The sequence below is a fragment of the Dromiciops gliroides genome, chromosome 1 (genome assembly GCF_019393635.1).
Source record: "Dromiciops gliroides isolate mDroGli1 chromosome 1, mDroGli1.pri, whole genome shotgun sequence".
Classification (NCBI taxonomy): Eukaryota; Metazoa; Chordata; class Mammalia; order Microbiotheria; family Microbiotheriidae; genus Dromiciops; species Dromiciops gliroides.
The window spans coordinates 19141374-19164199 of NC_057861.1; the positions used below are offsets into that span (position 1 = coordinate 19141374).

The following is a 22826-nucleotide window of genomic DNA, read 5'->3' on the forward strand; positions in this document are numbered from 1 at the left end:
TTCTCGTAATAGCTCTTCTGTAGGTTAGCCCATTTAGAAGCAGCCTCATTTAGAGCCGTGTCGCTTAGTTAAGACTTAAATAGCTTTATATGAAGAGCTGGCTGCTGAGGAGCTTTGCTTACCCTTCCTAACAATGATACCTCTCTTTAATAGATTGTTATTGTTTGGTTTGCAGCTTGTTTCATCCTCCGGTTGTTTGGTTTCTGGTTTAAACCCTGAAGGGTATCCTAGAAATTGTTACTGGTTCATAAAAAATTAGGATGAAACTGAGTATGAAATCGATGGGAGCTGATGAGATTTACTCTAGAGGGAGAGGCGAAGCCCTAGGTCGGGACACTGAGGGATACCTTCAGTTAGAGGGAGTGATCTGGAGGAGAATCCAAGGAGACACTCACTGCAAGACTCGTCTGTGGTCACACACATTTAGTGTCAGCTCCAGCATCAGCACCTGGTTCCCCTGACCGCAAGTCCAGTTGTCTTTCTCCCATGTCCATTTTCCCTGTGCCATCTCCCTGTGATGTGGGTATTGTCTCTGCTCCAAAGCCATAGGTTTCTCACTGACCACATGGCATGCCAGTCTTGGCTTCGCCAGTCTTGGCTTCGCCACTGGCCGCTGTACTTTTCCTGTGGTTACTGACATGTCAGGGTGCCCGCCTCCCAGTGTCGGGCGCTTTGTTGTGTGTCGTCTTCTTGGAGCGTTTTCTTTATGTGCTTCCCAGAGTTCTGATGTTCAGATGTGTCATGTAGCTCTCTTAGCACTCAGAAGTTTCCCTTCAAATAAGCAGTTTATGGGTGTTTTGGTTGCCTCAGCACAGTGGTACTGGGGCGATACTATTTTTACTTCTACTGACATACTACTAAAGATGTGAGTGTATACACACACGCACAATACCCATGTATACACATACCTACACATATATGTACCCTTATATGTACACAAACACACACCAGCACACACGTGCAAGATCTGTAACAAACACACACAGTGCGATGTTTACACACACACATATAACACAATACACATGTGCATAATGTACACACATATATACACAGACAAGGAAACTTGGCATAGTGGATTAGTGGTAGAGGCCAGAAGGCCCTGTAAATGTCCCGCCTCTGATACATATTGGCCGGGGGATGCAGGGCAAGTCTTTTGACCTCTCCCAGTGTGTTAGGCTGCTCACTTGCTGCTCTTTGATTTCACTGCCATGTCCTACCCAACTCAAGACCATGATCCTGAGGCTGCATGTGATCGCTGCACATACCCTGTAGTGGGCCCAGGGAAGACCCAGAGTGGGGTGTAGCTTAGGAACACCAGCAGGAGCAGCACCCAGCCCTGACCTTTGCAGCCAAAAGGTAGACAAGCTGCAAGCCAGCCAGGTCTTCTGCAGGGTCATTGAACGTAAGGTCTACCACATGCAGGACATCTACAGAAACAGCTGGACCACGGATCCCCCTGGCCAGAAGCTGAAGCCATCCTCCACAAGCTGACACTGATGTCCAAGGAGCTTGATTACGTATGCGTATATGCCAAAGCCTTCACTGGACCAGAGGTTTAAGGCTCATTACAAGTACCACAGTCTCTTCTCCATATTGATGGACATTCCTCTTCTTAACCTTTCTTGCTAGTGGCTGTGGGATATCATCGATGAATTCATTTATCAGTCACCAACCATGCACGATGGCCACAAGGTCAAAGCAGGGGATTGACTTCCTTTGTTTTAACACCAAGATCCTCAGAGTGTTTCCTTCCCTAGCAGACAAATCCAGCATCAGCATGCAGCTAGAAGTCTAGATAAGTAGCAGTGATCCTGAGAGGGTGGCTGGCACCGCCTACACTGCCCATCCACAAGATGGCTTGGCTACGGCAGCCTTGTGGGGCTGCTCCATCTCTGCTCCCTGTTGGGGATTACTACGAGACCATCTGGGTGCTGCAGAACATGGAACTCACCAAGGGAAGCCTGTATCCTAAGTGCTGAGTGCTAGGTTGTCCTGCTGTGTGGGAATTGACAGTGTGATGGTACGCTAAAACCAAGAGGCCCTCTTGGGCCTCTCCTGACTGAGTCCAAGGACACATTTCAGAGCTCCATGTGCCAGTATGAGAAGACCAACAGATGTACACCGTGCTGGCTATTGCCCTCGCCCTGTGCCCTGTGCACATGGACAAAAGCATCTACCTGTAGCTGTGAGAGAAGGATGGGGACAAGATGCTATGCATGGAGAAGCAGGATCCCCAGGGTATGAGGGGCTATCAGCTAATCCTGTTCCAATTGCCTGAGCCCAGGCACGCCAAACCCTGGGTTCCCCAACAAGACCAAGGAGCCCATCTTGTAGCAGCTGTAGGTGTTTGGATGACATGCAGCTACAGCAGGCACAGCAGAACATTCAGGTAGTAAACATTTACTAAGCACCTCATGTGGGCAAAAGACAGTTCTTGCCCTCAAGGAGCCCACGGTCTAATAGGAGAGAGAACATGCAAACAAATAGACACAAAGCAAGGTATGTACAGGATAAGTGGGAAATAATTACAGAGGGACAGCACTGGAATGATGAGGGGTTGGGGACGGTTTCCTGTCAAGGGTGGAGTTTTAGTTGGGACTTAAAGGGAGCCAGGGAGGTCAGTAGTCAGAGTAAAGGAGAGAGAGCACTCCAGGCCTGGGGGACAGTTGGAGAAAATGCCTGGAGCTGAGAGATGGAGCGTCTTGTTTTTACTGTAAGGTAAGGTAGTTCCAAGTATTATGCTTTTTTGTTTTTTTAAACAAATGAGAACAGAAAGTTCTTGGCTGAGGTTATTGTGGGTAGAGCTGGGTCTCGATCCCTAGTCTTCCAAATCCCAGTCCAGCGTTGCTTCTGTTTCACCATCTGCTGCTCTTGGGATAGCGAGGTACTCTGAGGCAGCATTTTTTTTAAACTGGAGAAATCTTTATTCAATATGTTTTTATTAATTTCATTAAATCGTTCCCAATTATATGTACATTTTTTAAACATTCATTTTTGAAAATTTTGAGTTCTAAATTCTCTCCTTCCCTTCTACCCCACCTCCCACTTGAAAAGGTAAACAATTTGATATTGTTTATACATGTGGAGTCATGCAAAACATTTCCATATTAGCCTTGTTGCAAAAGAAAACACAAACCAAAACAAAAAAAAAAACCACCAAAAATAAAAACTAAAAAAGGTATGCTTCAATTTGTATTCAGTTCATCAATTTTCTCTCTGGAGGTAGATAGCATTTTCTATCATGCAACCTTTGGAATTATCTTGGATCATTGTCTTGATCAGAGTAGCTAAGTCTTTCACAGTTAATCAGTCTTAAACAATATTGTTGTTGCTTTGTTCTGGTTCTGCTCACTTCCCTCTGCATCAGTTCATGTAAGTCTTTTTTTTTTTTGGTGGGTCAATGAAGGTTAAGTGACTTGCCCAGCATCACACAGCTACTGAGTGTCAAGTGTTTGAGGCTGGATTTGAACTCAGGTCCTCCTGAATCCAGGGCCGGTGCTTTATCCATTGCTCCACCTAGCTGCTCCTGTATAAGTCTTACCAGGTTTTTCTGAAACCATCTCTCTCATCATTTTCTTATAGCACATTAATATTTTACCACAATCATATGCCACAACTCATTCAGCCCTTCCCTTATTGATAGACATGCCCTTTATTTCCAATTCTTTGCCACCATATAAAGATCTGCTATAAATATTTTTGTACATAATGGTTCTTTTTTTTCTTTGATTTCTTTGGGAAACAGACCTAGTTGTGGTATTGTGGGGTCCTAGGGCATGCATAGTTTTATAGCCTTTTGGGCATAGTTCCAAATTGTACTGAAGTAGTGTCCTGAGATGGATAGATACCATGATTCAAAGTGTGGAAAATTTTTATAACCCACTGCCTTTTGGTGTTTGGAAATAACAGTTCTGCCCACTCACCAATAATGCAATTGATCCCTTTTTGCTATATAGGTCTTTAACTGTTCTGATAAATAACAAACAAGAGCTACATCCATGTAGTCCTTGAAGGTTTACAAAATCCTTTCCTCACAGTAATCCTGTGAAGTAGTTAGTATAAATTGTATGATCTTTATTTCACAGGTGAAGAAACTAAAGTTCAGAGATAGCTGTTCAGTAATTTGGCCAGCATCATATAGCTAATGTCACACTGCAATTCAAACCTGGCTTCCTTTTGCCATGTTGGTTCCCCAGCCTGTTGGACACCAGGCTTTCTTTCCCGAGAATAAGGCTGTTTCCATCTCCTGGAAGATGGCCCGTGGTGGCAGTGGTTTGCTGATGTGGCTACAGTGAAATTGATTTTTCTGTGTGTGGCAGTCATTCTCTACAACAAAGCTATTGGTGTTTGCGTTGTTTATCATCTGTAGAACAACTGCATTTGAGATCAGTATAAAATCGTTAAAATGTTCAGGTTTTAAATCGATGTTTCAGCCCGTGCAAGCATCCTTACATTTGCTCTAAATCCAAAAATGGTTTTGTTTTCCGTGTCCCTTTAATTCTGATTTTTAGAATTTTATCTTTTGTTTATACTTTTTGTCTTTATGCCACATTCATTTCCAAACAGGGAGCCATCCCAGAGAGAGGCAGCTCAGCAAAATGAACCCTCCTGTCATTGCCTGCTCTTTCCCTGACCATTCCTGGAATGCTCTTCCTCTCTCTCCTAGCTCGGGACTTCTGAAACCCAGAGCTTTCTTTAAGATGCAGCTGAAGCATTGCCTTCTTTCTCCAGGAAGCCTTTCCTGGGCTGCCCAGCTGTCAGGATCATTTCTTCAGGTTACTTTCCCTCTGATCTTCATTTATCTTGTATGTTCTGATTTATTAGCATATAAGCCACTTTTTGCTTTTTCTTTGTATTCCTGAATGTTTAGCACCTAAGTACTCACTAATACTTAATAAATGCTTTTTTTGATTGATGGATTGATTGATTACTATGTAGTAGCATGGGAAAGGACTCTTGAACTGATGCAGAGTAAAGTTAATAGAATCAGGAAAACCACACACAATGCCTGCAAATTATGTAGATGGAATGAACAGTAGCAATATAAGCCAAACCAAATGTTCTGAAATCATCACCAGATTTGGCTCTAAAGAAGAGGCCTGAGAAGGCCTTGCCCTGTCTCCTTTTTGCCCAGCTGGAAGTGGGTGTGGGTCGCTGTATATGGCACTAGCCCTTTATTAATGTCTTGCTTTATGTTGTTGAACTGTTTTTTTTCCACTTTGAAATTCTTTGCTATTGGGACACTAATACATGTTGGTAGAATTGTGAACTGATCCAACCATTTTGGAGAGTACTTTGGAATTATGTCCAAAGAGTTATAAAACTGTGTATACTCTTTGACCCAGCAATACCACTATGATATCTATTTCCCAAGATGATCAGGAAAAAAGGAAAGGAACCTATGTTCTAAAATATTTATAGCAACTTTGTGGCTACAAAGAATTGGAAATTGAGGAGATTCCCATCAGTTGGGGAATGGATGAATGGTATATGATTTTGATGGAATAGTACTGTGCTGTAAGAAATGATGAGCAGGATGGTTTTAGAAAAAACATGGAAAGACTTGCATGAAATAATTCCAAGTGAAACAAGTAGAACCAAGAGAACACTGTACTCAGTAGCAGCAAAATTGTTTGAAGAGTAACTGTGAATGGCTAAGCTATTCCGAGTAATAGGATCATTCATATTGACTATGATGGATTTAAGAAGGAAAATGATCTGTGGAAATATGTATTGTATGGTTCCACAGTTACATCTATATACAGTGTTGACCTTCTATAATGTAGGGTTGGGAGACAGAGAGGAAGACAAACTGGAACTCAAAATGTAACAAAAAAAGAAAACAAATCTTTGTTATAAGATATTACTCTTGAGGTAGGAGGCAGCCTGGGAAATGTAGGTAATAGGAAAACAAAAGATTTGAATAAAAATGTATTTTAAAAGGTCAAAATACATATTTGCTATTTTGATCTCTGATATAAGATTGCTAGAGTTTTAGGTGTTTCTTTTTCTTGTTTCTTAAAGTTTATCATTCAGCAGCTTTGCCACTGCTCCTATAGGTTGGTGAGAGAGAAGAAAAAATTTGGAAGACAACTGACCACCAGGTGGAAGCTAGGATTGTACTATTGGTTCCTGTTTTATTATTGTTTTGTGTTTGGTCTCCGGGAGGTATCAGCCTTTTCCTTTTCAGTTTTCTCCTTGCTGAAATGAGATATTAATACTTCTTATTGACCTCAATTCAATTGCTAAGTGTGTTATTGCCTTAAAGAGTTCCTGGCATTCTTAGTGTATTTGAAATAGTTGTTTTGTATCTTGGCCTTTGGAGACATCATATATTACCCTGAGTGCATTTAGAATCTTATTTTGTGAGGAGATGAGATGTAGAATCCTAGGAAGGAACCATGGTGATGGCCTCCTGCCTGCGGTAGAGAAAGCTGTGACTTGTAAAAGTTTAGGCCATTTAGAATGAAGCCTTTCCCCGCTCATGAACCCTAAGGAACCAAAAGGCTGCTTTTTTTCCTTGCTCGGGCTTTTTATCTAAAAAGCAGACTGGTATCAAAACCAATCAGCAAAACAAGGAACTTTACTACAGCAAAGCCTTTAATTACAGTTTAGTATCATGGATATCCCCAAAGTAAATTACTGGCTACTCAAAGGCATGAATGGATATTTTATTGCCTATCATTCTTCAGGGATTTGGAAGAGGTGGTCCCTGTAATGCCTTCTCCTTGTGAGAAACAAGGGTCCTCACTGACAAACTTGACCTGACTCAGGACTTCCGCAGGAAGGCAATTTATTTATCAATCTTGCAAGAAGGGGTGTTTCTATAGGAAGAGGCACACCTTAGCTCTAGACAGACAGCCTCTTATACCCTATGTCCAAGTCCAAAAACCCTTCCCCCAATCTTGCTTTGGCTGGTTCTTATAGAAAGTACAGTGTTTCCAAAGAAGCCCACTCAGATTCCCCTTAACATGATCCCCCTACCATTACATACATCTTCACATGTCCATCCCATGTTCAAAAATGGCAGCTGTCTCTGCCTTTGGGGCGTTGTTAGATAATATTCATAAACCAATTAAGCATGCTCAGAAAGGAGTCAAGGTAGCTACATTCACTTAGCCTAACCTGACTGACAAAAACAGGGTCCAGCCAATTTTTGTTTTTCTCACTTTAGGACAGAAGTTGCTTCTCCGTTTCTGAAATAAGTGACATTGTATTTTTATTTCTCACATCCTGGTTTGGGGGTACCCCTTGTATCTTGAAGGTCATGGACCTAATGGAATATAAACTATTGGCAAGTTCTTTCACCTTCAAAAGACTTGAGTCTAGACTGAATGACATCTTGTGTGTTTTGATGGCTCACGACCAGAAGATGTGACCACCAGGTGGGTTTTTTTCTGGCCTCACTAACTCGAGAAAGAGAGTTAGTGGATTCTGCTAGTGGATTCTAGGAACCCCACCTTCTTGCTGTGCCTGGTATTTGACACATCTGCTCTCCCTCCTCACTGTGGCAAAGGAACTTTGTGACAGCTTCAGAGCGTGTGCTGGAAGTGATGGAGTCACCAAGTCTGACCTGAGAAACATCCGAAAGGATGCTTAGCATCGGTAGCACGAGGTGGTTCTTATCATAAACATCCTAGTACCAACAGTTATTCCTTCCTTTTCAAAGATGCTTTTGGTGAAATTCCTTTCCATGGGCTTGGGTGTGGTTGAAAGCATCAGCTTGAGATCTGTATTCTTACTCACCCTGAGCACATGCAACATTTACCCTTTTATTAGTATCTACAGCTGCTGTTTAAGAACCCGTCAGAAGTGTGCTCCAAAAAGAGCAAGGCCATTACAAGGAGCCAGCTGCATGACAGGCTGCTTTGTCAGCCTGCTGGGGTTTCTCAGCCATCTCCAATCATGCCACATTGCCTAATACTGCATTTAATTGAACATTATTTCATTTACCACTCTGAACTAAGGAGAAGCAGGGGCTAGTCCGATTTCTTGTATGTAGAAACTGAGATTTCAAAAACATTGATGATAAAAAATCAGAATGTGAACTTAGCCCAGAGTTGTGCTGTTTTCTGTTGAAAGAACCATTACTTGGAGGAACGGGGTGGGGCAGGGGGAATACATTTAAGAAAGAGAGAAGGTTGCTCTAAGGTTTTGATAGAAAAAAGATTTTGTGTGGGAAAAGAAAACAAATGAAGAAAAGCTGGAAGCAGAAGACAGCCCCTGGGGACAATAGGAACAAAGGGGAATGGCAAGTATTAGAGAAAATAACAAGGCAGAATCAACAGGGTTGAGTTCTATCCTCCTTGAAATTAGGGGGTTGGACAATGAGCCCCAAAGTCCCTTTCAGCTCGAAGACTATATGAGCTATAAAACTCAAAGCATTTTCTGCAGTCTTTCTGATGATTATCCCTTGGGGATCACAATACCCAGCTGTTGTCTTGTTTCCTCAGCCCCGGTACAGGGCTGTGATGAGTATTGTTTTTCAGATGGATTGGCTATATTGGGGGCCTAATTTGTTGATGCGAATGTAAAGTGCCGAGCACACCCTGATCTTAATGCTCACTAAGACTTGTTGGTGACACTGGCTGAAGAAACCAGACGTGGTGTCTGTGGTAATTCCTGGTGTAACCGCTGTACAAGTTAGTGTGATGCATTAGAGCTTTGGTCTGGAGCTTGCTGCTTTGTACTATATCCTGCTAATTTCCTGTAGAATGTGCTGGTTTTCTTGATCTGGTCATCCTTATCTTCATTTGGGGTATATTCCCAACACCTGTCACAGTGTCTTGCACATAGTAGGTACTTAAATGTTTGTTGAACAATGTGAATTATTAGACAACATCTCAATGCTGAATATAAGGATGACTTTCCGCTCTACATTTTTGCTAATCTCCTTCCCCCAACTACTTAGTCTGTGCATGTGGTCTCCATGGTGAACGTTGGTTTGTGGCTTTGGTCTTGTTCCTTTTTGTTGCTGTGCTGATTCCTGCTATAATCCATGAGCCATTGAGTGATCGGTTGTAGGGATAGTCTAGTTGCACGGGTGTTTAATATTTGTAGCCTACAGTTACACAAATTTCCCCAATATCTGAAAGTACCTGTTGACACCCATTTCTAGGTCCATTGTTGAACCCTCCAGCATGACTAACTTAAGGAAAGGTTGATAAGCCCAGTGACACCACTCAAGCCTTTCTCACTATCGAGGGATGGGGAATGGCCCAAAAAGCATCATCTACTCTGTGGTGATCAGCAATGACCCTGTGACATGCCCTTAGGAAATCAGAGGGCTCAGGTAATTTGCTTAGCAGCCCAGAGCAGAGTTTTGCTAATGTGACTAGCAGAATTTTCAGCTAGAATGAATTTTGGTCAGATAATGATTTAAGTGAAAATTAGTTGGTATTTCCATATTTGCTTCACGTGATGTGAAGCTTGCTTTAATGGTAGCAGCTGGTTTGGTGTCTGCCCTTGTTTTCTGTAGGGATGTACTCCTCTATAAGCCCTGAAACTGGCAATAGGTTAGACCTACACGTTTGAGAAATCATGGTGCCTGCCTTTCTTCTGTCTCTTGGAAGATGTGTTTCTCTTTGGAGGAAATAATGTGTGTTGGATATCAGTACTTCATACAGATTGTCACTGTTTAAACTCATAAAGGAAACCTTTCCAGCATTTAGGGCCGACTGTCTCAGCTTTCCAGAATCGTTACCTTACTAGAGATTCTCTGTATTCTCTGTATTATTATTATTAAAAAATATGAATCTTTTAATACAAGCAGAATGGAAAACATAATTATGAGGTCATCATGTGGAAATCATTTTTATTTTTAGAGACTTGGGTTCTTAAACTATGAATTCTTTATTTGTGATTTTTTTATATTTAGAACACTTGAATATCAGCATATATATATAATATATATATATATGGGGGTGAATGTTATATCTATGTATACATATAGATATATAACATTCACCCCCATATTCTTCAGTTGCAGGTCATAACTGAGTCTAATAAGTAAGACTTCTTTTGGCAGGTGAGTGCTATAGGACTGAGAAGAGGTCTCTTGTGGATATGAAGGGACAGAAGTTCATATTTTTAGCCCCTGTAACGGACTATTCTTTTATCAATGGTATTATATGTTGGATAGAGTAATAAGCTCTGGATAGGATATAAGCACCTTAGGGGAAGGACTTTTTTTTGGTCTTTGAGTCATAAATATTGAAGTATCAGACAGACCCATCCACAGTTGAGGTGCTTCCTAACGTCATAGGGTCATAAATCTAGGGCTGAAAGGGGACCTTACAGGTTATAAACATTGAACTGAATTCTCATAGGTCTAATAATTGACATTTTGGCAGATACCAGGGAAAATTATGTCCTTATTGAAGTTAGCAAATGTTTACAAAGGTCCTTATAAAGTTCCATAGAGCTCCCTGAGAACAGGGACTGTCTTACTATGTGCAAGGTCTTCTTTCTTTTGGGGTGTGTGTGTGTGTGTGTGTGTGTGTGTGTGTGCGCGCGCAACAAGGGTTAAGTGACTTGTCCAGGGTCACACAGCTAGTAAATGTAAAGTGTCTGAGGCCGGATTTGAATTCAGGTCCTCCTGAATCCAGGTCCAGTGCTTTTATCCACTGTACCACCTAGCTGCCCCTCAAGGTCTTCTTTCTGATCAAATTATTCTCTCCAAACTGGTAGAGCACCTGTTGTTGGCTCTAGAATTGACATCTGGAGTCTTGGCTTAATGTTAGGCCAGACTTAATGGGGTTGCCCTGGGTTGGGTTCAATTTCAGTTTGAGTTAATCTAAATAAGGGAAGACCAAATGTGGCATCTTGAAGTTTATACCCCAACATTGACCTCTGTGGGTACTAACACTAATTTAAAATACAGCAGACATTTGCAGTGGGGTAGGTAGAAAGAATGGCAATGGGCAAAACTCCTGGATCCTGGTTTTGCTTGATCTTCAATGCCCAGCCTTGTGGCTGTTGCATCCTACTGGGATGAATATGGAGGTGCTTGTCTATCCACTTCCTAAAAGATGGCAAAAGTGCTGGTGAATATATTATTGGATTTGAAGTCAGGTGACTTGTACTGGATCGACTATGTTGCAGATTCTTACAACCTTGGTGGAACAGGCAGGCATATCACTCAACCTTTTGGAATGGGTTTCTTCATTTGTAAAACGAGGATGATAATATTAAAGCTAGTATTATCTACTCTGTAGAGTTGTGAGGATATTGGATATTTCTGGGAAGATGAGGAGGAAACAAGCATTTATGAAGTGCCCGTTCTGAATAAATATTATCTCAATTGGTCCTCATATCAACTCTGGGAGGCAGGTGCTATTATTATCCCCAAGGATAGCTGAAGCTGACAGTGGTTAAACAACTTGCCCAGGGTTATACCTCTAGTAAGTATCTGTGGCTAGATTGGAATTCGGGACTTCCTGCCTCCAGACTGTGATTTCATTGGTGTAAGGAATTCCTAATGTGCAAACCCTCTGCCCTCCTGCATCCTGGCAGTTTGTCTTTGAGCGTTTTCTGGGGGCACTTAGAGGTTAACTGGACTCTCTGGATGTGTAGGTCACACATGGAGTATGTGTCAGGGGCTCTTCCTGACCCAGGCCAGCCTCCTGTCCACTGGGATCTGCTGCCTCTCCTTGTAGTACAAAGAGCTTCTTTGTTTGTTGTCTTCTGTGAGCTCCCTGAGGGCAAGGAGTGTCTTTTGCCTTTCTTTATATTCCCATACTGTAGCCCAGTGCCTGGCACACAGCAGGCATTTAGCAAATGCTTGTTAGCCAACTAAAGTACTGTTAAAAATGAGAACAAGGGAACTCCAGCATCCTCCTCTTCCTCGTCATGATTACTGATCTAGACAACTGACTACTTTTACCTTGATCTCTGGTACTTTTAAATACATTTGCGTAATTTTACTTGGAAAAATCACGTTAATTTTTTTGAGTATACCACATACTCAGAGGGTTATAAAGAGATGGGTTTTTAAAGAGATGTGATCTTTAAAATGCCACACACATCTTGATTGCTTTATGAAAGAACTGTATGATGTCAAAAACCTCATTTGAGGACTTAATTCAAGAATTCTAGTTGTTGTATGTGATTTAACAGTTTTGTCATTCTCTACAGGTTATGGAATATCTGCCTGGAGGGGACCTGCTGTCGCTCTTGAATCGATATGAGGATCAATTAGATGAAAGTATGATGGAGTTTTATCTTGCCGAACTGGTTTTGGCCATTCATAGTGTTCATCAGATGGGATATGTCCATCGGTGAGTGAGTACTCTTTAGTAGCTTAGTGAAAATTTGTCCTATAAGAAATCAGTGCCCTAAATTATGAGTGCATCAAATGAGTGTACACTCCAATGCTGAAGCAGTCTTAGAGGGAAGCTGGATAAAAGTTATCTTGTAAAGTGATAGGTACCTTGACAAGAGGAACAACATGCACTGTGAGCTATGTCTAGAACAGAAGGCTTGACAATCTTGATAAAGGCTCTTTGGGTTATAGAGGAGAGAAATGGATTTTTTTTTCCTAAAGGAAGAGGTGTGAGAAAATAATTATTGATAATGGATTTCTAGGAAAGATCCAGACATTAGCTTAGTTGCTCTCTCCCCCTCACCCTAGAAAGTTCAGCCCCTGCCTGGGATGAACTGAGGTGAACAAAAGGAATGCAGGTTTGTAAAGTTGCTATTTGTAAAGTGGCTAAAATTCTAGCTACACTGTCCAAAAATCTAATGAGTGGTCACCAATAAATTAGAAGCTTAAGCAAGAGTTTAGACTTTTAAGCATTTATTAAGGAGCATAAGAATTTGGTGAAGAGAGAGAGAAAGAGGCCTAGATTCAGCTATCTATCTCAGGGAGCCAGCGTCTCCTGCTCTATTCCCCTCTGAGGTCCTGGTGAAAGAGAGAGAGCCTTGCCCCTTCTTCCTCCCAGAAGCCTCCTGTGAAACCAGGAACATCCCATCCACACGCACACACACCTCCAAGCTGGTAACTTTGATCGACAGTACCCACGAGCAAGCGTTACTTCCTGACGCCAAGGAACTGACTTTCCAAGCCACATGGCTTGCCCCCAGATGCTTTCTCCTCATGGTGGAGCTTTTCCTACAGTATCACTCCAATTGTCACAGTCCCTGCATTGCTTCAAGTGAAGAAACATGGTTTCCTCACATGAAGCAATAACATTATAGATGCTTATGACTAAGTAAAGGGAATGAAAAGAGAAAAAGAAATCGAGTGATGCCTTGACAAAGGCTAAAGGGGGCACTCCCCTATTAGCAGGTGGACATCACAAACAGAAAAAAACCCCAAAGGGGGCACTCCCCTTTAGTAAGTGGACATTATAAACAGTGTATACAATGTGGAAAAGGGAAACGGGGAAATGTCCATTTAAGTCTTTGGAAGTCTTTTCTTGGATGATTCTTGGGATGTCCTCTGGGTGTAGTTGTGGAATGGAAGTCTTTTTAGGGGTTGATGTGTGGATGCTGGTAATCAGCCAGGAACATTTCCTACAAAATTGAGCTTAGCACAACTTTAAAATAGCTTTGTCAATAATCAAATCAAACAATGAGAGTTCTCAAAAACATGTCTAAGGGAATTCAGAATCTTAGTTGTTACACATAAAACATATAATATAAACAAAAAAACTGAAACATTCTCAAAAACATAATATTACTACACTCCTCTAAAACTTAGTATATTACTACAGTCCCCTAAAACTTAATACCGAACCTGCCTCCAGCCTAAAAAAAAACAACCCACAAACTTACCAACCTGAAATCTGTAACTCTAAGGAGAATTAGTTGCGTAGTCTCCTCTGTTTTTGTTTGAAGGTCAAACACCCACAGCTCCTCTAAATGTCTACCTTCCCCATCTCCCTCAGAACCCCTTCTAACCGTTTCTTTAATTGTATCCAACTGAATCTAACAGACTCCACCACAGGAAGGGGAGGGGTAGTTCTTAGCCATGCTGAATCTCCAATTGGCTCAGCACACCCACATGGACTGTCCCCATTATAATCTGGCCAGACCTAGTTATTTAGTTTTCAATAAATGTTCCCTGTGGTTAGAGTTCCTCTGGTTTGTTCAATTATCTACTAAAGTACACACCCAAGCTTACATTTTTTAGTCTGACCATACATAATAAAGCAAAGATAGTGTCATGAAAATCCCAAATCACAATTAATTCCTTACAGCATGGTGACCCACCTCTACCTAAGGAGGATAAAACCCCTGGCCACACCAGGGTCAGCCTCTCTGGTGCTCTCTTCTTGCCCTATGTTCGCTCTATGGGTCTGTAGATATGTAGGCCTTGAGATCACATGCTATCTCTAAGAGACAGCATGGGTCTTCTGGGGCCTTTCTCCTGCTTGTGCTGACTGCCACGTGGTCAATTCTTTACTGGCATATATGATATTAATTAATAACTGCTTACTGCCAAAATGGGTGCAATAGCTGTTAATATATAAGTTGCAATAATTTAGAAAACACAGTTTAGCAACAGATAATTTAACAAACACAGCTGTGCAGGTGACTTTTGGCATTAAGGAGATGAGATGAGCTCTAGAGGATTGTGGGGTTTGTTTAATATTCTACCAATAAGTAATTAAATGTATCTAGTGGAATAGAATCTTATCCTTTCTGGTGACAGCAGATTTTCTCCATCTAACATGTATTCATTATTTTCTGCACATCTGTGTGAGGCAGCCTGGCAGAGGAGAATAAGCTTTGGATTGTGAATTAAGATCAGGTTTTATGTAGCTCTTTATTCTATGTGTCCTTAGACAAGTCATTTACTCACTGGACCTTAGTTTCTTTATGTGTAAAATGAGGGGGCAGGTTTTTTCTGACACTGAAATACTACAACTGTATCATATTTCCCAAAACATTTCCTTTTGCTTTAATCTATAATTCAAAAATGGGTACTTATATTTCAAAAATTATTCATTGCATTTAGATCTCTAAAAACATACGCTTAGGTACTTGAGAGAATAGACAGCTCAGTAGAGGAATTCTTATTGGTGCAGAGAGTAGCAGTGGTTTATGAATTTTTGAGTTTGACTTTCTTACAGAGACATCAAACCAGAGAACATTCTCATTGACCGAATGGGACATATTAAGCTGGTGGACTTTGGAGCAGCTGCCAAAATGACTACAAATAACATGGTAATGAATTTAGAAAAACTTGGGGGAGAAATTTGGGCAGTTTGCTTAAGGAGAAAAATGCTTACTTCTTTATAATTCACATTTTCTTTCTGCTTTGGAATGTTGTGGGGGTTGGAGTATTGGGGTTCTTAGGAATTCCTCTTTAAAGAATTACACTCTCTTGCACACAAATCCAATTAGTATAAAATAATATTTTATTTAGGCGCTAGGGAAAGGAAACCAAGAGAGAAATTCTTGGACTTATGCGGAGAAGGCATGGCACAGAGGTGTGGTTCTCTGAGATGCCTATCTCCTCCAGCAGGAGACAGGCAAATACTTTTATAGAGGACTGATGGTGGTCCGATGGGGCGATCATCTGACTGTGGAAAGTTCCCTTATTGGGGGAGGACCGTCCCCCACTGGTGGTGGTTGGGGCAAGTTGGGCGAGAGGCTGCTCCGATCTCTTGAACCATCTCCATCCCCTTCACACCACAAAGGCAGCAGCCACACCCAATGGGCCTATCTCTTTTGGTGTGTCTGTCCTTTGGTTTAGCTTCTCAAGGGGAAGGTTCCTTGATTTCACCTCAGAAAACTTCTGAGGTACCCCAGGTCTATAACGAGAATATTGCTTTTGCTTATACTTTCACTGCATGGTTTTCTTTTGTTTGTTTGTTTATTGGTGAGGCAATAGGGGTTAAGTGACTTGCCCAGGGTCACACAGCTAGTAAGTGTCAAGTGTCTCAGACCAGATTTGAACTCAGGTCCTCCTGACTCCAGGGCCAGTGCTCTATCCACTGCGCCACCTAGCTGCCCTGACTACGTGGTTTTCTTTATATCAGATTGCACAAGGTATATCGACTAAACTCTAAGGACATAAAGGTTCACAGTCATGGTCTAATTTGATATTTCCACTATGGTGGATCTATAATTTATCAGTAAATACTCCTTCCACCAGTATACATCATAGGGGTAATTCCTTTACAGAGTATGTACCCAATGCAAATTCCATTCGGCCTTTTTTATCTTTGGGAGGCAGACAGAATTAAGTGACTTGCCCATGGTCACACAGCTAGTAAGTGTCTGAGGCCAGATTTGAACTCAGGTCCTTCTGACTCCAGGGCCAGTAATCTATCCAATATTTGGCCTTTTAATATCTCACAGTTACTAGTGCAGTATTCAGGCTGTCTATCTTTTATTCCTCACATTTTGCTACATTACTACTCTACTTTCTTCTATTATATATTTATTTTCTTAACAATCTCTTTTGCACCATTTCTTGTTTGCAAAGCATTAGTCATGTGCTTCATCCCACTTATGTACATAATATGTTTCAAGTGCCTTTTAGGGCATATGCAATTTGGGTTTCTTGGAGAATATGATATTCCATGATTCTGGTCATTGGAATCAGCAGAACACACCTTGGTACTGTTAGGACTGTTATACTAGCTCAGTGGACTGGCCGTCCAACTGCCCATCGTAGTGTGGGGAGCATATGTTCTTCCTGTGTTAGGTTTTTCTGTGTGGATTAGTAGGCTGATTGAATCTCGCTCAGAAATCCTTGTATTCTGGGGCAGGATGTGATCAGTACAGTGTCATTGACAAATAGGACATTTGGAGGATGTCATCATCTCTTGATAATATTTTTTCCATTTGTAATCTGTGCATCTATGGGTGGCTGGCACTTTTGTTGAGCATATATCCTTCCTCTTTCATGCCTCTTTGATGAGCATTATCAGGATAATTTTGACAGAATTTTCTCTATAGTTTATAAGAATTCTTTTATAATTTAAAAATATTATAGAGTTGTGGTCACGTGAATGTAATGAAATATTACTATTCTGTACGAAGCTAGTAGTGAGGACCACGAGTGAAGTCAGCAGAACTAGGAAGATGTTATACATAATGACTACCACAACAGAATTAGAAAGAACAACAATAGCAAAAACAAAACAGTCAAAATAGAGGGCTATGAAAGTAAAATGACCAAGCCTGGCCTCAAGAAGAGTTATGAAAGGACTTTCTGCTTCTTTGCCGAGATCGGGGACTGGGTGTGGATCACTGACCATGGTTGATGTGTTGGTTAGTTTTGTTGAGTTTTTTTTTCCTTTTCCTTTTTTATTCTTATAAGGATTAATTTTCTGGAAGTGGGAGAAAGGAAGGAAACAAAAGGTAATGTAATGTGACAAATGAAAAGTTTGAGAGATGTAGTTTCTCGGTAATTAATCATTTTATTAATTATTGCTAGTGGATAATTAATAAAAGGATCATTTTGCTGTTTTTCCTAAACCAAAGATGGATCATGATGGCTTCTTGATATGCCCTTGGAAGACTGGGTGTTCCTGATGGGCAGTAATCAACTCTGATTGGTTAACAATTAATGAGAGAATGAATATTATAATGAGAGGTGGATCTGTTCTAATGAGGGGCTCGGGGATGTGACTGATCACTCAGACCCCTTCCTCTCCCAGGGCAATGTAGACAAGGGTCCACCTTAACTCAGACCTGCCTTATTAGAACACAATGGGGGCAGCTAGGTGGCACAGTGGATAAGGCACCAGCCCTGGATTCAGGAGGAACTGAGTTCAAATCCGGCCTCAGACACTTGACACTTACTAGCAGTGTGACCCTGGGCAAGTCACTTAACCCTCATTGTCCCACTGGAAAAAAAGAACACAATGGATCAGAATTCCTCTACATTAAATTATCATAAGGTTTTATAATTGGGTGGAGCAACATCTCCACCTAGATAAGATGGTATAAGTAGGGTAAAATTGGGGGCTCAATCAAGGATCTTGGAAAAACTGGACTTTGAATGAGGAAATGGGAAAAAGGAAAAAAAAACCTGTGGATTTCCCCAATAATTGGTTATTTAATAATCATTTCTCTCAATAGATAATAGGAAAATAAAAGATCAATAAAATTTTATTTTTGAAATGTGAAATAAATTTAATTTGATGACAGATTAAAAAACATGGATGGAGGGGGATAGCGGAAGATTGTGTTAAGCAGAAACCTGTCTCCCACAAAACAGAAACAGAGTGAAGTACAGTTATAAAGACAAGCACTATAAGGGCCAAATTTAATATGGGGAGAGTTAATTGGGTGGCTTGCCATAATATTGGGGTTCAGAAAATAACGAGGGACCTTTAGGTCCAAAGGTTCCTCTCTTCCAAACTGCCTTTTTTAGTTATTTCTCCCAGGCTAATAAGAAAGGAGATTAACCGCCTCTTTTCCACAAACAAATCAGGTTTTATTAATGGGAATAAAATATACAACAAAGGTGAAGTTAATAAAGCCAGTGACAAGGGAATAGGGGAAGAGAAAAATGGATAAGCTCCCTGGCTCTAACAAAGACTGACTCAATCCCCAAACTTGCTTCCAGCTCAACTAATTCAAAGAGCTGGCCTTGTTTCTATTAACTCACCACCTGGGGTCCGTAGTTTCTATGGGAGTTAGCTGTGCAGCCCCTCATTAGTCCTCTCGGAAGCTCACCAACAGGAAAGAGAGAGCTTCCCAGCCTCAGTGTTCTCTTTTCTACTTTTTCTCTCCCTTCCCCAAAGGGGAGGTCCTTCAAGTTGCATGGCTGAAGGTGGTCCCCCTGCTGACAGTATATGTCACTCAGGGCAGGCCAGGTGTGGCCTCTATCTAACCATCCCAAGTAGATACTTAGTCCATTTCTCAAACAATACTAAATCAATCAGGTGGGACCCCTGGGCATCTGCCAAATTCCATTATTGTATCACAGCACCCATTTTTTATTCTTAACAACTGATTACATGCATTGCATGGGGAACTTCTCAAAAGGTCCCACTAAGTTTAGAGAAAGGGGAGTATTTAAGCAGTTGAAAGGGGGGGAGTTGTACAGTCCCTGGATCAGCCAGGTCTAGATTGATTAACTCCCTGCTTTCTGGTTTGCAACAGGATGCTCTTAATTCCATTTTCCCAATACAAATCAGCCTGTCGGTTCAAACAATGTGACAAGGGAATATGAAACAGGAGAGGTCTTTTATAGATAAGGATGTCTCTTGGAAGGTCTTTGGGGCCCTACCTTGCTCAAGAATGTTGGAGGCAGAGATGAAAGGTCTAGCAGATGATGGTGTCCCTCAAAGGATCATAAATTCCCAAATGGTTTCCCAGCTTCAAAGCTTGTATGTCTTATTGTCCTCAGGACTTTTACTACTTTCACATCCTGCTAAGTTCAATCTCTGTTGTTGTGAGGGATTTCTTGTATGTCAGGCCAGATTTTCATACATTCTAATAAATGCGGTCATCAGTTGCAAGTGAGAAGGGGAGGTGGCGTGATTGAACTGCTGCGTGGACTGTAGTTCTGCAGGATTGTTGGATGATCGCGTGAGACACAGAGAGAATCCAAGCTGGAAGAGAGCACAGATGTGATCTAGTCCACAGCTGGGCAGGAATGCCTTCAGCATCTCAACCAGTAGCAAAAAGTTTCTACTGAAGATGTCTGGTTAGTCCCCTTCCTAAAATGTTGTGATCAGTGCTTCACACAGCATTCTAACTGTGGCCTAACTAGGACACAGTACAGTGGGATTAGTGTCTTCCTTGTCCCGCATGTCTTCTCTGTGAATAATGCCCAAGGCTCTTAACTGCTGGGTCTCTTTGCTAATTGGTATGGAGTTTGTCTCTCTCCCCCCCCCCCCCCCCCCCGCCCCCCGCCCCCGCCCCCGCCACAAACTGTAATCTAGCCATGGCTTGCCCACTCTGGGCTTGGGCATTTTAGTTCTTGGACTCATGTAGGACTCTATGCTTTATCCTCATTAAATATCTAAAGTGTGTATATGTGTGTGTGTGTGTGTATAGACACACACGTTTTATATATATATATATATACACACACATACATACAAGTTATACATATATACATACATATATATGTTATATATATAAAAAGTTATGCAGGGGCAGCTAGGTGGCGCAGTAGATAAAGCACCAGCCCTGGATTCAGGAGGACCTGATTTCAAATCCGGCCTCAGACACTTAAAACTTACTAGCTGTGTGACCCTGGGCAAGTCACTTAACCTTCATTGCCCTGCAAAACAAAACAAAGTTATGCAAATACATGTTTGTGTGTGTGTGTGTGTGTGTGTGTGTGTGTGTGTATAAATATATATATATATATATATATATGTTTATTTATAAAGCAACCCAGCACAAAGCAGATGAGCAGAGACTGAGCCTGTAGAAAGCTTGTCAGGAGACTCAAGTAAAGCATATTATACCCAGAGCATTTATAGATAAAACTAGCAGGATGGTAACAAATATATACAAAATGAAACCATTTTGCCAGTGTTCCTACAGTGATCTCTGCCTAGCATTGATGTCAGTGGACTTCTGTGTTTGCACCCTGTATGCCTTGGTATCCAATGTGCTGTTTGAGGAGGTGGAGGTGACATTTAGCAAAATGAAGGAAAGAAGTCTTGGCATTAAGCCAAGGTCATAATTTAGTACAGATTTTTATTACATAAGTTTTCTTGGAATCATAGAATTGGAACAGAACTGAGAAATCATCTAGCCTAGTCCCCAGAATCCCCGAGTCTGCTCCTCCAGCCTCTGTTGGGGAGTGACGGAGAAAGACAAAAGGAACTTGGTAAGGAGAAGGAAACGCTGAAGGTGATTTGTACTGAATTGGAGTCTAGGGAAAATTGAGGAAAATTTAGAGAATGAAATTTCCAGGTCTAGATTGTTTTTCTTATATGAGAGAGGGTTGAAGGCAGGAACAAGATCAAGGAATGAGAAACAGAGAGGGAAAAGAAGATGGAATTTGGTAGCAGTTAAGTAAACAGTTGGAGAAGCATCGTGATGCTAGGCCAAGAGTAGTGCACTTGGGGCACTGAATTTAAAGTCAGGAGACTTGAATTCAAATCTTGGCTCTGCCCTTCACTGCGTAAGCAACAGAAGCTCTGTGGGCCTCAGTTTCTTCATCTGAAAAATGAGGGGTTAGGTTAGATGCCAGCTTCTTAAACTGTGGGTCTCAATTCTCTATGGGGTCACGTGACTGAATGTGGGGGTGGTGAACAATGTGGCAACAGTGAAAGGTTATGTATAGCTATTTTATATACTTCTAGACCTGGGGTTGCATAAAAATTCTTCAGGGGAAAAGGGGTCATGAGTGGGAAAAGTTTAAGAAGTCCTGGATTAGATGATCTCAAAAGGTCCTTCCATCTCTAGTCTTTGATCCTACTTCTAAATGGTAGATGATCTGACTGTAAACACAGCTGATCCTGAAATGGCTGTGACATTCATAGCTGGTTATTTCCTCTTTGAGATAGAGTCAGGGATCAGATGAGCTCATACATGTAAAGCACTTTACCAACTCTCAGACCCTAAGCTATTGGACCATCGATTTAAGCTCTATTTACCTTGTAGCCATCCTGCCCATTAAAATGTCAGCTCCCTGAGGGCAGGGGTTGCCTTATTGCCTTTCCTTGTGCACAGCACCTGGCCCAGTGAAGGCACTTCCTGTTTATTGACCTGACTTGGTCCATGTCAGAGATTGTACAGTCAGGTTTGGGTTTTTTTGGCGATATCATATGGTGCTCATTAAATCTACAGTGAGTTTGTCATGTCTCCTGGTTTCATCTATAGCTCTAAGAGTGTTGATAGGAATGTGGTTCAGTTCTTTCAGTACAGCATCTGCTTGCTGATTACTGGACAAAGAAAATACAGTGTGATGTCATCTATGAATAGGAACAGCTGGAGGACCTGACTGTCCATAGAGAATACCTCTTCAAATTGGACTCTCTGGGACTTCTTCCATGTCACTGGCTTATGGAAGAATGGTCTGCCTTCTGAGGAAGGTGGAAAGGTGGAACTTGCCACTGAATCCAAATGGACCTGTCTCCTAATTGAATCTTGAAAGAAGCATCAGGTCATAACTCCTTTACCTTTCATGCTTTCTGGTAACAGGCCAGTAGTCCAAACTAGACACCATAGTCAAACTGGATGCTGCTTGTGCAGAGACCTTGGGTTACTTCCTAAGATGACCAAATTTGCCTTTAGGGCCAGATTTTTAAGTAGGCATAGTATGATATCTTCTCTTGCCTTCAAATATGTTTGTACATAAAAAATGTGTGTGATCACTTACTTGTTCATCTCTGAACATCTTTCAGTAGGGCACACAGCCTGCTAGTCTTAGAGATCAGAAAATTAAAATGCAAATTCCTTGATTGAGGTGACACTAAATAACATGTGTGTCAGTGGGTCAGTCAATGAACTGTATCAATGATGTCCAACCCTTTCTTGTTTAGATAGTGGGTCAGGGTTTGAGAGGCAGAAGGTATTGCATTCCTGAAGGATAGAGAAGAGTTAAAGAAAGGAATCTGTTTTCATTGAATTCCCATTTCTCCCCCCCAAAAAAAATAAAAATTAAAAAAGGAGTCTGAGGAGACAATTGTAAAGGCTACAATCTTGCCTTTAGCAAATGTTTATCTGTGTGTGTGTGTGTGTGTGTGTGTGTGTGTGTTGTTTGTGATTGATAATGTGAACAACTTAGTGGGAATATTGAAAATAATTACATCACTTTCTGTTAGGCAATTTTCAGAACCTGTTAACACAGAGTGTGTGCCAGGTGTCTTGTCAGTTTGTTGGTAATATGTGAAGACTGAACATTTAGCTCTGTCTGGATAGTTTGGGATCACTGGTTTTTAAAAACAAGA

General features: G+C 41.4%; 1 protein-coding gene across 2 annotated transcripts in view; it reads left to right on the top strand.

Annotated features, from left to right (window-relative positions):
- CIT (citron rho-interacting serine/threonine kinase) overlaps positions 1-22826 on the top strand; it is a 175190-nt gene that overhangs the window by 16084 nt on the left and 136280 nt on the right. For both annotated transcript variants that reach the window (XM_043962653.1, XM_043962656.1), the window contains exons 6-7: positions 12136-12278; positions 15078-15171. In XM_043962653.1, the coding sequence (XP_043818588.1) occupies positions 12136-12278; positions 15078-15171 (237 nt within the window). The remainder of the gene's footprint in view (positions 1-12135; positions 12279-15077; positions 15172-22826) is intronic.